This window comes from Molossus molossus, unplaced genomic scaffold (assembly GCF_014108415.1).
Source record: "Molossus molossus isolate mMolMol1 unplaced genomic scaffold, mMolMol1.p scaffold_m16_p_6, whole genome shotgun sequence".
Lineage (NCBI taxonomy): Eukaryota > Metazoa > Chordata > Mammalia > Chiroptera > Molossidae > Molossus > Molossus molossus.
In genome coordinates this window covers 19465329-19482458 of record NW_023425399.1, presented here as the reverse complement: position 1 = coordinate 19482458, position 17130 = coordinate 19465329, and the positions used below count along the sequence as shown (strand labels likewise).

Genomic DNA, 17130 nt, shown 5'->3' with positions numbered 1-17130 from the left:
GTACCTGGACATGCCCAGGTGTATTTGGCATGCTGCCCACTATACACCCTCCCCTCCTTTTGTCCTACTTTCCCAGAGGGCATTCTGGCTAGGGGACTCCGGCCTCTTCTTGCCCACTTCGAATTTGCCCCTCTGACTAGGATTTGAATCTACACAGCCTCCTTCCCCCAGAGTGTGATGGGGTGTTTCTGCGGGCCCACAATATGTGTCCTCCTCCTGTTGCCCACCCCCATTTTCCACATACCTGTGCACACACTCATGCAGGCACACTTGGCCTCAGACGCACATGCGCTCACTCACAGATGTACACCCCTCACCCACAGGGTATGTACCAATTTTCAGACAACATGCACACAGGCATGTGCACGCACGGGTATAGTGTGTTTCCATCATGCAGTCCCACTTGGGAGCACAGGTCTCTGAACACACACACACTGACTGCAAGAAGCAGGAAGACCCAGAACCCTCACTCCCTTCTGCTGAGTGTATCTGCTCCCTTGCCTGCAACCCTCCTGCCCCCTTTTCACCTCCTGGGCCAGCTCCCTGCTCCACACCCTGCCCCTTCTACCACTCCCTGCCCCGTGGACGGCCTGCCCAGCTTCCCTGGCCTCTGTCACTTGGGTGAGAGCGCTCTGAGCTACCTGCTGGACTGGGCTGGTCACCGTGTCTCTAATCCAGTGGCTCTACTAACCCTGCTGGTTGCTTTCCCTCCTCCCACGTCCGCTAGCCGGAGCAGGAAACCACGCCGAGACACAAGCAGGAGGTACTGCATGAGACCTGTTCATACCTACCCAGCTCATTTGTCACCATCCCACAGTTCATCCCGGGCTCACATCCTGGTGCCACCTCAGCTTTAGCGTCACCTCACCTACTGACCATCCTCCTCCCCCACCCAACCACCCTTAGCCCCCCCTTAAGTTCATCTCTCTCCAGCATCCTGCTCAGATTCCATCCCCCAGCAGTATTTCCCTTCCCTTCGTACCCCCTTCCCACCCAGCTTCTCACTCAGCCTCCCCAGACCACCTACGCACGCTTCCCATTCCTGCTGACTGTGCCACTGGTGTTCCCCAGCTCTTCCTGGCCATTCTGTGCTTTCATTGAGCTCATCTCTTCGACCGCCCCCCCAAGCCTTTTCTTTGACTCATCTCCTCCCCACACCACTGTTTGCTTATACCTCCACTTCATCTGTGTCCCCTGTGTTCTCACCCCAAGCTTCTTTCTGTATCTATTGGCAACCAGATGTGGGTGGGAGGGTGGGAGGGAGGAGCCTCTCAGAGCACCTGTGCATCTTCTCAGACTCCATTGCCCCTCCCTCTGGGTGGGGGCCTGCTGCTACTCTGTCAGGAAAGCCTCCTGTTCTTCTCTCCTCCTCTCTCTTCTCTTCCTCATCTTATTCCTCCTGTGCTAACCACTTCTCCTCCTCTTCCACACAGTCTCCAACTCTGCATTTGAACTTGCCCTGCAAGAGAAGTGCATTGATTCTTGGGCGCAAGAGGAAGGGCTAGAGCTGGGGTGGGTGTAAGAAGGGCCTGGCCTTCGAGTCCCATGGTCTGGATTTTAGCCCCAATTCTGCCACTGATGCTTTGAGGGTTTGGGGGATGTCCCCTAAGGCTCTCAGCTCCCCATCTTCACAGTAAGGCATTGGGACTGGATTTCCCCAAGGCCCTTCAAGGATCTCAGGGTTCCACCACTCCCTCCAGCCTTTGGGAAAACTATAAGCCCACAGAGCCAGAGTGGCAGGTGCAGGGCAGAAGGTCACAAGGTCCATTGCAGCCCAAACCTGTCCTCCATGCAAACTCTATCGGGTTTGATTTCTCAGACGTTGTCCTAAGGCAGCTCAGCTCAGAAGAGGAGGTACAGACAGATGTTTGGAAGCAAAGCAGAAGCCTTGGTAGCATTGGTTTCCTTTCTGAGATCACCTAGGAGTCCATCGTAATGGGTCCTCAGATGCCAGAGAGAATCCCGAGGGACGAGACGACTTGTCCTAGGACAAGCTTACCTTCCAGGCAGTTCTAGAATCACCTGATCTGACTTTATAATAAGCTGAAACTGTCCATTTCTTGCTCTGAATTGAGTTGACATGAATCCTCAAACAGCTTTGCAGACAAGGGTCCTTGGACTAGCATCCTACCACTCTGCCCCCAGAAGCAGGCAGACAAGCAGTTTTGGCAGGTCACTGCCATGTCCTGTGTAAAGGCTGCACCTCACATGACCTATGGGCAGATGACCTTGTCATGATGCACTGGCCAGAGCTCACACTTGGCAGTTTAATGTGGGATACACCTAGGACCCTGGCTATACCTGGCACAGTCCTTGTGTTCAGCCTTGGACTTCCCTCTCTTATTCCTGGTCTCTGATTCTCCTAATCCTCCTAAATACCCCATCTGGCTGTATCTCACCCTGTCTGCTGTTGAGGAATCAGTACCCACAGGTATCCTAAAATCCTGGGTGGTTGGGAAAGGTAGAGGCTGGCAGCAGAGAACACTGAACACAGTCTTTTCCTGGTCCCTGGTCTGGTCCTTGATGTGGGAGCAGAGCCCACTTTATTGGATGTCCCTGGCTTTAGAAGAGCCCCATAGGGCCGGATTAACTGAATATGTTAGGCCAGGAGGGGCCCTGACTGGGGATCCTGCTAAGCACACTGGTCCAAGTCTTGGCTAGAGGGGGGGACCAGGATCTGGAAGGCCAAGGAGGGGGCCAGAGCCACCCAGTGAACAGGGTTAGTGAGTTCTCACTCTACCTTGGTTGTGAGCAAAGTCACCTCTGTGCCTGACTAAGACTGGCCTCACGGCACCAAAGGGAACTCACCCAGGCCTGTGGGATTTGAATGGGTTTGGGCTCCAAGGCCAGGAGCTAGACGGGAGTGGAAAAGGTTGTGCTTGACCAGAAGTCTCTTTTCTCTCTCTTTCTCTCTCTTTTTTACAGAGGGAGGTAGAGAGAGAGAAACATTGATGTGTTGCCTCCCATATTCAACCCAACCAGGGATCGAACCCACAACCCGGGTATGTGCCCTGACCAGGAATCAAATGTGCCTTTTGGTGCACGGGAGGATGCTCCAACCAACTGAGTCACACTGGCAAGGGCAGAAGTCTCCTCTTTTGATTTTATTTTATGTATGTATTTGTTTATTTTTAAAATCCTCACCCGAGGATATTTCTCCATTTATTTTCAGAAAGTGGGAAGGAGAGAGAGAGAGAGAGAGAGAGAGAGAAACATCGATGTGAGAGAGACATCGATTGATTGCCTCCCTGACGACCCTGACCAGGGCTGGGGACCGAACCGCAACCAAGGTATGTTCCCTGGACTGGAATCAATCCCGTGACTTGGGGTCCTTGGGCTGACGCTCTAACCGCTGAGCCAAACCGGCCAGGGCAGAAGTCTCCTCTTTCGAATCTCAAGTACATTGTGCACCTGTTGGGGATCACACTCCTGCCCTGCTTGGCTCATGAGGTGCTGTGTGAGTGGCACAGATCGTGGCTGGGAGCCGCCTCGCTGATCCAGGGCAGCGGTGGTGAGTGTCGCCATCTTCACCATGCCCTGCATCCCATCTCGGAGCTGATCTCTAATGCCTGGCTGTCCTCTCCATCCACCCCTAGTTCTTAGACAAGCCAGAGGATGTCTTGCTGAAGCACCAGGCCAGCATCAACGAGCTCAAGAGGACCCTGAAGGAACCCAACAGCAAACTGATCCACCGGGATCGAGACTGGGAGCGGGAACGCAGGCTGCCCTCCTCGCCCGCCTCCCCCTCTCCCAAGGGCACCCCTGAGAAAGCCAACGAGGTAGGTCTCACCCAGAGCCCCCCTTAACAGGGGCTTTGGTAAAGAGGGTGGGGAAGGTTGCTCTGGACTGACTGACTGTCACCCTCCCACCTGTATGTTCCTCCCCTTTGCTGCATACGGTGATGATGAGAATAGGGTGGGGGTTAAACTGAGGGAGATGAAGTCACTAAATTTTGGAATCCGGGACCCCCAGGGACCACCCTGAAAAACTCCAGTTGACTTAGTGTATTCTTCTGCCATCAGCCAGAGTATAACAGTGAGGGATACTTGTTAGAATTTCAGGTTCTGGGCCCCCACTCCAGACCTCCTGAATGAGAATATTGGAGGTAGAGCCCTAGAATCAGCATTTAAACAAGTGCCCAGGCGAGTCTCATGCACACTAAACCTAAAGAATCAGGGTAGTTCCGTCCAGGAAGGACCTTTCAGGCCTATTGTGAAAACACAGATCGGGAGTGTTCCCTCCAGGATGGAGCCCACTGGGGAGGACTAGGTCCTCCAGGAAAACCGGAGCTGCCCCTGCTGCTTCAGAAAAGGATCCGCATGACCTGCCTTTGGAGTGAAGAGCAATTGAAAAAGAGAAAGGCAGGATCTCGAGAATTCCTGTATTGATAATTCCAACCTGTTATTTGTTAGCACTGCTAGACCTTGGCAGTGTTTACCCTGTTTATACTGAGGGGTTTTCTCCCTCGTGTTGTTGCTTCCTGGGCTCAAACTTGACTGAGGTCTAGACTTATACTGCCTGGGTTTGCACTCTGTCTCTGCTGCCTGCTAGCTGGCTGGATGACCCTGGGCCTGTGACTTAACCTCTCTGAGCCTCCATTAGGTAGTGGTGATAAAGCACCTGCTTCTTAGGGAATGTTGTAAGGATCGGATGAAATAAAGCATGAGGGGGCCAGTGGAGACCCAGATGCTCAATATGAGTTACTTACTGTTTCATTTTTTAGGGTCCCGGGACTCTCACACAGAAGGTTTAACTTTGAGTCAGAACCCTTTTTAAGTTGGAAGGGTCCTCAGAACCTGCTAGGTTCAAGGTCATCATTCCCCTGCGGCCCAGAAGGGGAAGGACTTCTTCAGTCATAGTTGATAGAGGAGCCAGAGCCTGATTTTCTTGTGTCCCAGGCGTTGTATTTGCTATTAAATCACAACTGCCCAGAAGCAAGCCCAAATCATGTGAAGACCAGGCGTAGAGTCAATTGCGTGTGTGCTGCCCTCTAATGCTCTGACAATTGGTTCATGCAGCCATGATCTAATAAGCAGAACATTTGATTGACTCAGCACTCCCCATGGCCTTGACATAGCAGATAACAGAGGGCCTCGTCCAGTGAGGCTGCTGTGGTAGTGCCCTGGTTGGTGATTTGCAAAGTCAGGAGTGATTTGGGAGCCTTTATGGCGGTGCCGTGGAAGGAGGGCACATCTCTACCGAGGGCTTCTATGGTCACCTTTGACACAATCAAGACCCTGAAGATGCTGAACTGGGCCGTGGGGGTTGGTCTCGTGATCCAGTTACTCGCCCCACTCCTGCCCTGAGACACTTGGCCTCTCTTCAGTCCTGACGTGGGTGAGGTGGGATACAGAGGGTTCCGAGAGGGTCGGACTCTTGCAGGAAAGGGCAGGATAAGCCCTGGGGAGCTGGGCTCTGGAGCATTGGGATGGCGGCAGAGTAGCCTGGCTTGGGGGGATGCCCCACCTGCTGGTGACAGCTGGAACTGCTAGAAGGTGGGTCATCAAAAGGTGGAGTCTGTCCTACCACCTGTCTTCCCACTGCTGTCCCAAGAGGTGTAGTCCACTGCTGGAGAGAACTCTGGTCTAGGAGCTCACCTTGGGGCATTTGGAGGCCCTTGAAGATTTGGGGGATGGGGAGGAGCCTTAGCTAGGGACTGGTCTGACTCCTTGGGCAAATGACCTCACCTCTCTGAGCCTCCCTGGCTAGTTAGTCCATTTAAAGGGAACCAGAATTGCCTCTCTGTAGGGTTGGGTTATTGGGAAGGTTGAGCAAAAGAATGCATATAAACATACTTTATTAACTAGAAAGTGTGGACGGTCAGGGGGCCCCTGCTGATGGTGACTGGAATTCCTGATCCAAATGTGGGCTTTGCAGGGGGTACCCTACAGGGTGTTGCATCTAGAGTTCCCAGTAGCTTCCTCATATATTGTTGGGCCTCATCTGGGCCAAGGGGAAAACGGTAGGAACTTAAACCAAAACAGGACCGTAAACTACAAAGGAGAGTTCTCATTTGCCAAGGCCAGGTTTTCGTGTCAGAGCTAACTTTTTTAAAAGGGCTGAGAGCCAGACTACAGAACTGAACCATCAACTAAACCAAAGACACCAGAGAAGACTTGGAACCGGAGTGCAAGTGGTGTGGCTGACACCTCTGGATGAGCAGGAGCAGGCGATGAGAAAAGGCCCCAAGCCACAGTGCAGGCCAGCAGCTGACCACGGGCCTCTCTCCCTTGAATGGCTTGGGGGGACAGTTCCTTCCCGTCCCACCCCTCAGCCCGGCTCCTTCCTGACCTAATCTATAAACCTAAGGATGTGGGATTTACAAAGCGGGACTATTTACAGACTGTGTGTGTCTCTCCTGCTTTCTCTCTCTCCCTCTCTGTCCTTCCCTTCCTCCCTCTTTCCCTTTCCTCTGGCCCTGGGCCTCCCCTGCAGTCCCAGAGGACCCAGGACACCTCTCAGCAGGACTTGGCACCTGAGCCTGGGACGGCCACAGGCTTGGAAGTGTTCACTCAGAAAAGCCTCGCAGCGTCTCCTGAGGTTACTGTCATCCCCTCCCTGCCACCCAGACCCACCCTAATGGTCTTAGGAAAACCCTTTCTCTGGGGTGAAGGGGGTGGGCCAGACTCTGCCCTGCACCTGGGAGCAGTGGGCAGCCACACTGTTTCCATGCTGTGACAAATGAGCACCCCCGTTCCAGGGATCCATAAAGGGCAGGCCACTTCCTCATCCATTGTTTACCAGGAACCGAAACCATTCAAGGAAGACAGAACAGTCCCTTCTGGCTTCAAAGGGAAGTGGAAATAAACTCCCCTCAGGGCCTGCAGAGGCAGGTTCTGCCTTTGAAGCTCAGGATGGGGGTCAAGGCACCTAAATGCCTTCTGCCCTAAGGTCTTGTTACTGTTCAGAAGCCTGAGTAAGGTCTAGCTGTGGCTAGTTAGGAGATGGCATTTCATTCATCCCACACCTCTGTCTTCTGTAAACTCCCCTGGGAGCTGGGGTGAGACAGGAAGTGGGCATTGAGCTCCAAGGAATACCCTTGGGGTTATGGAGACGTTGGCCAGGCAGGCTTTCTCAATGAGGAGGTCATTACTCCTGCGGCCAGGAGAGCTGCAGGTCGAGGGCTCTTGGAACTTGCTGTGCCCCTGCATGGATGCCAGGTGGAACCCAGGCCCTCTGCCAGCACCTCGTGGACTGTCAGGATTGGAAGGTACTGACCGATCATCTGGGCGAAACTCCCTTCTCCCTGATAATGTGACCCTCCTCTGTTGGCACAGTGTCCAGAGAATGATTTGTAGCTGCCGAAAACAGGCTGGAACTGTAAAAGACACATGAGCCAGCCACGTAAGTGGTAAAACATAAATCACAGTTCTACTTTTTCCCTCAGTTGTAAAAATAAAAACAAAACTATCAGCACTCTCTTAAGAGAGTTGGATGGGAGTCAGCAGCATCCCAAGGTTAAGGAAGCAGTGATGCCCTGGAATACCCAGAGCCAAGGGCAGGTGCCCATACTCAGGGTGGGGCAACGTGCGTCCGCCGTCAGTGTCCCTGAAAACTGCCTGGCGCCCTTAGATCTGCCCTGCACCCTCTTCCAGGAAGGCCCGTCAGAGCTGAGCACCAGCCAACTCTCTTTCTTCAAATGTATAGCTTCTGGAGGGCTCCTCCTCTGGACCCAAAATGGGACCCAGAGCTCCAGGGGGTGCCTGGATAGCCCAGAGTCAGCAGAGCTGCCTGGCTGGAGATGTTCTTGTCTGTGGCTTGTGTGGGAATAGAATCAAATCCACTTGAGCTCCCAGCTTGTGGTCCGTGGCTGTCTTACCGCAGTGTCTCCATCTGACAGCAGAGGGCGCTCTGAACAGCCAGAGGGTTTTAGCACAGTGGAAAGCATGGCTATGGGCTCCCCTGACATCTTCCCATCCTGAAATCTGGCGGGAACAACTCTCGGACCAACCCCCAGGGCCAGCTCTGGCTCTGCCAGTGTTTCGGTGCCAGCGAAGCAGTTCTCTTTTCTGCTCAGTCTTTCCTCCTGAGCTTCCTGCATATCCACTTTCACTTGTTAGAAGCAGAGCCCCCTTCCCTCAGTGCCCACTTTGCCATCCGTGCCAGTCACCTTCCTCTGCGAGCCTCTGTTTCCCCTTCTGAGGGAAGGGGAACAGTACCTGCTTCACAGGTTGCCTTAGGGATTGAATCTAATTCAGACCAGCGATTTTCAACCAGTGTGCCACAAGAATTTTTAAAACATGCAATACCTGACTATTTAGTCAGGGGCACTGACCCTTAGGCTGTCAAATAAAAGGATGACAACAGCTAGTACAACAGTAGCCATCCGATGTTAATGAATCAAAATTGTAACTTTTTTTTTTTGTCAGATCGGCAAAAATATAACCTATTTTTTGGTGTGCCACAGAATTTTAGTGATTAGTTTGTGTGCCACAAGATGAAAGTGGCTGAACATCTCTGACTTAGACAAAGGGCTGATAGATTGCTTGGCACAAACTAACTAAATATAAGTACGTTTCCCGTTTTCTTCCTAGACAGTCTCTGTTCTGTGCCGGCTCCCACCCCAGTCAGCCCCATAAGCTTCTAGTTTCTAGAAACTAGTTTCTAGTTAGACTTGGGGCAGGAATGTTCCAGAAGGGACTTCATGGACCATCCTTGGCCATCCTTGCCAGGCTGATGATGTCAGTTCAAGCTGAAATGGGAGCAGCTAAAGGTACCTGCTTCCCAAGGAGAAGAGAAAAGGGACCTGGCATCTGCAGGGTCTCGAAGACTTCTCTGGGAGGGTCCTGAAGGCTTAACAACCGGAAGTACTCTCAGAACCGACACCTGAGTGTGTCTGGCCCTCCCACTTCCTTTTATCTCTTTCCTGTTGGTGAGAGTCTCTTAATGTGGTTTGCTTGCCTGCCAGTCATGGAGATTTTGCTGAAATGGAGTGGAGGTCAGAAGGCTTACAATGTTCCCTTGATCCTTCAGAATCCTTTAGATCTGATGGGATCTGACAGACTCCTCACCAACTCATAACCCGAATCAGAGCCCAGGGTCAGATCAGCCCGCTCTGTCCTGTTGTTGGGAGCAGTGGGGCACATTTTGCCGTGGGTGTGCCTCACAGAACTTGGTCTCAGAAACTGGTTCTAGGCCTGCCTTTGCCACTAGTGCACTCTCTGACCTTGGGCCCGGTGCCTTAGTTTCTCTAGGCCTGTTTCCACATCTTTACCGTGAGTTGCTTGACCCAGAGCAGTGATTTCAAAGGAGGAAGGCACCTAGGACAGCCCAGGCCCCCAACTTCAACAGGGCCGTCCCTGCGTTTGTGCTACGTATTTGACTTCCATTAACATTTTGTATGAAGAAAGTTTTCTGTAGCTGTAAGATTAAAACCCCAGCAGCCTCCTTGCTTTTCGAATGATTCTGGAAGCCCATCTTTCCCTCCTAGTCATCAAAGGGCCCTAGGGAAGGTGGGGGCTCTTCCGTCACTGGCTTACAACACTGCCCTCTCGTTGGTGCTTTGACCCATGATGGTACCTGAATCTGTAGGTTGTTTCCTTCTGTGGTGTGTGCTGGTTGGTCCTTTTCTACTCTTCTGTGGATTTTGTTAGAATTCTCCAAGGACCAGCAATGGTACCTGTTTCTTTGGGAATGAACCCCACAAAGTCCAAGCTGTTCAAGGCATTGTGGTGACTGGCACTCACCTTGAGAGTTGGCCACCTGGTGTTTTCCATTCTAATCTCTTTCCTTCCCAGATACTCTCTCAGAAAGGTCAGATTTCAGGCTGTGACTTATGGAACTTAACTCAGTGACTCCCATCAGCTTGACATTAGATCACAGTTGGGACTCATATTCCATAGGTTGTGAGATAAGTTAGCCGGGATGTCAGTCATCCAAACTCAGACACTCTTTTCCTGACTCTACTATCTACTAACTGTGACCTTGGGTAAGTCACCGACCTTCTTTAGGCCTAAGTCTACCCTTGGCACAATGAGAAGATTGGACTGAAGGTATCTTAGGAGTTCTTTCGGCTCTAACAGTCAAAGGTTCCATGTAACATCGGCTACTTTCCTCTCTGGCAGAGGCAGTTATCTTATTAAGAGGAAGAGGAAGAGGAAGAGTCCTGGCCCATGCGTTTTCCCCAGGGTTAACCGGAGAGGGCAGGAGACCCATCCCATGTTACCACAATGGGGCGGTGGTTGAGGGGAGTTGGTAAATCTCTTGGGTGCTTTGGTGGGAAGAGAAGCCTTGGTGAGGCTGACTGGTATTGCCATGCCTTCCTCTCCCCAGCCAGTCCTGAGGATGGACCTGTTCTTCAGGTGCCTGATATCTTATGTTAACTTTTCTTGCTCCAATTGAAACGCAGGGCTCAGAGCATTGGGTATTTATAGAAAGGAAGTGCACTAGGCCAGAAGAACTCAGTCTTCTAAAAGTGGCCGCCATGCAGCAGGAAGAAAGTGAGGCAGGCCTCGCGGACATCCTTGCTGATGGCAGACTCTCCAAGGTGGACATCCTGGTGGACAAGTTCAAAGTGGAAGTGGCCACAGAGGAAATGGTGGGAGCCAGAGGAGCAAATACCCAGCACAAAGGAAGAATGATCGCAAGCCCTGAAGACTTCGAGTCCGTGTGGGAGGAAGGCCCCCCGGTCGGGAACGGCCCCCCAGGGGATTCTCTGGCTGCAGGCTGCACGCTGGCCGAACAGGTCCTTGAGGGCTCCCAGCTCAGGGTGGGCACTGGGGAGGCAACCATCAGGAAGCGCCGGGTCTCAGGTCAGCTGGAGGGCCAGGTGGAGCTGAGAAGGGAGCTGGAGGAATTCCAGGCTTGTGGAAGACCCATTGCCCTGGGCACCAGGCCAGCAGAGGCCGATGTCCCCTCTCCCGCCTCTGACCAGGGAGGATTTCAGTCGTTTCTGCTAGACCCAGCCCACGCGGACGACAGAGCCGACTCGAGTGATGAAACCGATACTTCCTTTGCAGAGAGGAGCTTCTATTTCAACTATGGAGAGAAAGATTTTGAAGACCAAACCCTCCCTCCGCTGCTGGAGGAGAGAGATGAGCACCCGGACGCGCCGCCTGGAGATGAGGCCAGGCAGGAGCTCTCGCGGGCGCTTGCAGAGAGCTCTGAGCTGAGCTCCTCAGGCCAGTGGGGCTCTTCTGCAGCCTCCAGAAGGAACAAGGGTGAAGACAGTGAAGCCTGCACAGCTTCCTTGGAGGAAGGGATGGGGCCTCCCAGGGACCACAGAAGACCCAACGACCTGGAGGCCTTCGACGAGCATCTCGGGACTGGATCTTCTCCAAGGCAGACATTTGCTGAGGAGTGGGAAGAGACTGGGTGGGGCATGGAAGGAGAGTTTACGCACCCAGGATCCGTCACTGCAGAAGAAGAAGCCCCCAGGAGTCGAAGTTTGATGAGAAAGGCCGAGAAAAGTCCCCCAGCAGGATGGAAGAATGACTCACCTCACAGAGGAGAGGGTGTGTGCCCAGACCTCCCGGCCTGCACCCTTCCATGGAAGCCAGCCAAACTGGACAGAGGCGACGTCTTGCCCAAAGACAGGGGACTGGTTCACACCCACACGGGGGAACCTGTGACGGAGCACAGCAAGGTTCATATGGAGTTTCTTCAGATGGAGGTGATCAACACCCTCCCAGCCTGTCCTGGTCCCTTTCGGGCTCAGGCACCTCCCACGGAAGCTTCTCCAAGCCCAGCCGCACATGAGTCAGGGGAGCCTTTGCAGCTTGGGGATCCCTTTGGAGAACAGTCCCCTGTGTTTCTCCAAGAGAACCCAGAGCCCACGGACTGCGTGGAGCCTGCCGGGACTCTGGACAGAGCTGTGCGCAAGGCACCTCCCGTCGCCAGCAGAAAGCACAGAGTCGTCCTTGAAGAAGTTGAGGGGACTGCACCCCTGAGGTTGGGGTTCCCTTCAGGGAAGCCAAAGATGACTCCTTTTCAGGTTGGGGGCCAAGAGGGCTCCCTGGAAGATATTAGCAAAACCTCGGTGGCCAACAAAATTTGGATATTTGAGACCCATGGAGTTGAAAGTTGGCGAGTGAGTCAGGGTGAACCTCGGGCCCTTCCAAATGAGTTCTCTTCAGAGGCCTACCCAGAGCACCAGCGGAGCAAGCGTTTAGAACTGGGCTTCGTCCAGCTCCAGCCCCCAGGGGACACGCATTCCTCACTGACCTCGCCCACCACCAGACACTTCAGGGAGGGCATTTCTGCCACAACCCACCAGGAAAGATGCATGGAACTCGAGCTCACGTCTCCTGATTCGGGCTGTGAAACTACACTGGAGGAAGCTACTGGGGGAGCTGGCCACGTGAGCCCCCGCCCCCACCGCTGCCCCCAGCCAGGGGAGCTGACCGCATGCTGGGTAGCTTTTTAGAAGCATGTTTTAGTGGTCCCTCATCATTAGTGCAATCCAAGGCTGCTTGTCCATCCCTACAAGTTCTTTTCCCTAAATGAGCCTGAGTGTAGCCCAAGCAGAATGCAGGGTTCACCTGCTTGGCCCATGGGAGCTTAGCCACAAACCCTGCAGCTTTTGGTGTGATCTGGTGCCCAGAGGGCCACACAGACCCAGTGGAGAAGGTGGCACCACCACCAGCAAACTACACACTTGCTTTGCCTTGCTGCCCCACCTGCTGGGTTCCTACCTGTTTGCTTGGCTTGTCCAACAACCTTCTTTCGTTCCTCTCCCTTCCCTGGTTCTCCTGCCTTGGGGAAGCTGACAGGCCAGAGGTTTCCCTCCTTCACTCGCGGTTCCCTCTCGGTCCCAGTGCCAAGTGCCTTTCTGCCTCCTTAAGACTAACTGTCTTCTCTAATCCAGAACAAACCCGGAGATGCGGTCAGGGAAGAGAAGCGCGTCACCAGTTTAGCAGCAAACCCCCCTGGGAAAGGGGGGCGCCTGAGATTCGCCAGCCCCTCAGACCCCCAGGTCTCTGTGGCCCCTGGGTGCCCTGCTGACCCGGTCATCTTCTCCTGGTCATCATCGCTGCCTTAGACCCCCACCTGCTCTGCCCATGCTTCTTGTGGCAGCTCAACTCGGGCTTGTCTGAATGTGTCCTCACACCTCTCAACCTCCCAGAAACTGGCCGAATGGATGCTTGCTAAGCAAGTGAATCTCTAAGTGCACCGAATCTCTAGAACCTGAAGCCATGTACTTTAAAAATATTTGGCGGGTGTTAGATTGGTCTTAAAAATGAGTGTCATGAACCAGCCCCAAACGTGTGTGTGGTGTTTAGTCCCTGACAGGCCTGTTGAGAGGTATGTATGTCAGACAAGAATTGCTGGTTCCCCTCCGGCACTTCCTTGGCCTGCTGTTGTCAATTACACTGATGGGACCAGAACCTCCACTCCCGCTGGCCCTGGCCTGCCCGCCAGCCCGCTCACGGAGCGCAGGGTTGAATTGGTGTAGCACCCAGCTCCAGGAATCATCCCATATTGTCCCTCCCTCGAGTTGATGCTGATCCCTCCCCCGGAGACTCAGTGGAATTGACAAACTGCTGGCTTCCTCTTTGTTCCTGAAAGCTCTTGGCTCCAGCCTCTCTGCCTCCCCCGCCTGGGTTTCCTGATCCCGGGGCCTCCCTCCATGGTTTCTGTCCCTGGACGCCAGTCTGCACGGATGGGCCTGGGACCTGGGCTCCCATCCCTGCCTTGTGCGCAGTGCCGCTTCTGACAGGCTCCCAGATCCAAACGCTGGATGGAGCCTCCTGTCCAGACCAGCTGGCAGGATGTTTGCTTTGTACTTGCTTTGCCGTCATCAGGAGACCCTCGGAAAGCAGCATCCCCACTCGAGAAGTTTTCATTTTTTTAAAGCTTGTGATAACGTCAAGGAACCTTTCCCAGGGTGTTTTTTGGTTCCTGACCCGCTCTTCCATTTGGGACTTCAACATGGCCCAGTATTTCTTCTGTCATTCACCATCTTGATCTCTCTCTCTCTCTCTCTCTCTCCCCCCTCTCACCCCACGCTCCCGTTCCTTTGCTTTTATCTGGCCATAGAGAGCAGGGATGAGGGAGGGCTCAGAGGAGAAAGTCAAACCGCCTCGTCCCAGGGCCCCAGAGAGCGACACGGGAGACGAGGACCAGGACCAGGAGAGGGACGCAGTGTTCCTGAAGGACAACCACCTGGCCATTGAGCGCAAGTGCTCCAGCATCACAGTCAGCTCCACGTCCAGCCTGGAGGCTGAGGTCGACTTCACGGTCATTGGTGACTACCACGGCAGCGCCTTCGAAGACTTCTCCCGCAGCCTGCCTGAGCTCGACCGGGACAAAAGCGACTCGGAAACGGAGGGTCTGGTGTTCTCCCGGGATCTCAGCAAGAGGGGCCCCAGCCAGGATGACGAGTCTGGGGGCATCGAGGACAGCCCGGATCGAGGGGCCTGCTCCACCCCGGATATGCCCCAGTTTGAGGTACAGTGGAGCATCATCGAGACTGGGCCCAGCAGGCACTGCATGTTCAGAGGGCCCTGGGCCACCCGTGAGAAGACAGAGTCGCCAGCCGGCAGCCCAGAGCCCCTCGGCCTGAAGCTGTCTCGTGTTGCATGACGGCCCCTCTGCAGAACAGCATGGCTCTGTGCTCGCATGTTTGCCATCCCGGTTCACCCCTAACATGCACTCCTTGGCATGGTAACCCTGTGACCCCATCGGCAGTCAGGCCTCACTCGACTCCTCCCCCTGCCTGTGTTGCATGGCACTGCAGACAGCATGTGCTTGCGGACGACTCACAGGGGCCCTGCGGCCCAGCTGAAGGTCCCACGCCTTTCCCTGATCCTGGCCTGGCTCCTCTCTCTGGGGCCTGGGCTTCCTGGGGAAGGGGCCGCGTCTAGGCCCTGGGGTAGCTGTGGAAACTCCTAGAGAAGGGGCAACGTCACCACTGAGGGGCACACAGGGGTAAACTGTGTCTGGGCCTCTGCTTTGTGTCCTTCAGAGGATCTTTGTGCATGTTATTCCTTTCCCCCTCATCTCTTCCAGCCCCAGCCTACCTCCCCCAACCCCCCCAATCCCATCTCCCAGGCTTGAAACATGACCTCACCCCCTGGGGCTTTCCGTCATGCTGCAGCCTCTGGGTAGAAGGTTTTTCTCCCTTTATCTGCCTTGAAATGTGTCCTTTTCCAGGACAGAGTTCAGACGTCACTTCTCTAGCAAATGCTTTTCTGACCACCCTGGAAAGAAGTATTGTCCCCTCCACAGCCCCTTTGCTCAGTAATGCTTCTGCTGCCGGTGGTATCCCAAGTAGGTCAGTGGCCGACAGGTCTGCTCTCCTACCAGGTGGCAGCTCTGGAAGCCGCACGTAGCAGGCACTAGTAGATGATTGATTGAATGACTGGCTAGATCTCCGAGTTACAATGTCTACCAGAATCCCCTCACCTCCCACCCACCCAGATGATAAGCTAGCTTTCATTCACCCATTCAGCTCACGTAGTTTGTACTGCTGTGTGGAGAGCCATGGACTAGCCTGGTGGAGGACACAGAAGAAGCTGATCATTTCACTTATGACTTCTATTTTTTTTTTTTTTTTTTTTATCCTCATCCGAGGATATTTTTCCATTTTTTGTACAGACAGAGTGGGAGGGAGAGAGAGGAAGAGAGAGAGAGGGAAACATCGATGTGAAAGGGACACAATAAGTGGCTGCCACCCGCACGACCAACCAGGGCCTGGGACAAACTGCAACCGAGGTACATGCCCTTAGCGGGAACCGAACCCGGGTCTCTCCGGACCGCAGGTGGACGCTCTAACCACTAAGCAAAACCGGCCAGGGCCACTTATGACTTCTAGAACAGAAGTTGTGAACCGGTGGCTGGGGCAGATCTGGCTGGCCAATGTGCTTGCTTAGACTTTGACGTAAAAAAATCAGGACATTGAATATAAAATGCGGGGATTTTTTTTCGTATCATTAAAAATGGTATAAATATTTTTTTTATATCATTAAAAAAAAAATCAGATGACCCAGCTACTCAGAAGCCATGGCCAGAGTTGGCCAAGCCCGAGTGGAACCCCATGTGCTTTCAGTTCACCCCAGGCCTCAACAAGCCCACTTCACTTGTTAATCTCTCCTGCCTGCCCCCCTGGCCCTCCAGGCATGTGGCTTCTGCTCTAAAGAACAACTCAAATGAAGCAGTAGCATAACCATTGAAGTCATTCAGGATTCGGTGACATGTATGTAGGGAAGATACTTAGTACAGAGCACATGGATCGAATAGTAGATGGTCTCTCTCTCTCTCCTTTTTTTCTTTTATTGATTTTAGAGAGAGAGAAAGGGAGAGGGAGAGAGAGAGAGAGAAACGTCGATGACAGAGAACATCGACTGGCCGCCTCCTGCATGCCCCCCACCACTGGGGATCAGGCCCACAACCTGGACATGTTTCCTGACCAGGAATTGAACTGGCGACCTCTTGGTGCATGGGTCGATGCTCAACCACTGAGCAACACCGGCCGGGCAGTAGGTGTTCTCTTAATGGCAGCCTAAAAGTAGCACATAGCCACCATGCAGTTGTGTAGTTGCAGGTCATGGGCAGGCCTGTCTGGCTGCTGCTGGTGGTTCTGGCTCTCTTGGGTTGTTTATCTGCAACATCACACTACGCCTCTTTTGCTTTGACCTGGGTACCTTTCTGGAGACTTGGCGAGCCACAGGGGTGGGAGATAACCTGCTGACCCTACACCACAGTTGCCTATGAGCAGGAGTCATGCGGGAGCTTGAGTTACGAAGTGTTCTTCCTTATCTCCCTACAGCCCGTGAAGACGGAAACCATGACCGTCAGCAGCCTGGCCATCAGGAAGAAGATCGAGCCAGAGGCTGTACTGCAGACCAGAGTCACCACTGTGGACACCCAGGTAACCTGTGCCTTTCAGTGTACTCTGAGCACAGGTATTAGGCATTTGGGATGGTATCTGCACCATGAATAAGCCCCTTGGCCAACCCTTGCCACCTTGGCTCCTCCCCGCCCCCCCCCCGCCCCCCCATTTTAATCCTGATGCTCTTGAAAGCTTTATTGTCCTTCCTGAGCTCTTCGAGTGGGCAGTGGAATGGGTTTCTGTCCTGGGCAGACTGCACCTTTTAATGCCTCAACTTCCCCATCCATTAATTGGGATGACCATGTCTCCTATCCTCCTGGGAGTGTGGTAAGGACCAGTGGCTAGTGGGTTAGGACTGT

At 53.7% G+C, this 17130-nt stretch overlaps 1 protein-coding gene across 7 annotated transcripts in view; it reads left to right on the top strand.

The window, feature by feature from the left end:
- The window catches only part of EPB41L1 (erythrocyte membrane protein band 4.1 like 1), a 119635-nt gene that overhangs the window by 85308 nt on the left and 17197 nt on the right, over positions 1-17130 (top strand). For 3 of the 7 annotated variants that reach the window (XM_036245316.1, XM_036245315.1, XM_036245319.1), the window contains 4 exons: positions 728-763; positions 3597-3779; positions 13978-14388; positions 16709-16810. In XM_036245316.1, coding sequence (XP_036101209.1) covers positions 728-763; positions 3597-3779; positions 13978-14388; positions 16709-16810 — 732 coding nt within the window. The remainder of the gene's footprint in view (positions 1-727; positions 764-3596; positions 3780-13977; positions 14389-16708; positions 16811-17130) is intronic. The other 4 variants (XM_036245318.1, XM_036245317.1, XM_036245320.1 and 1 more) reach the window with 3 other exon arrangements.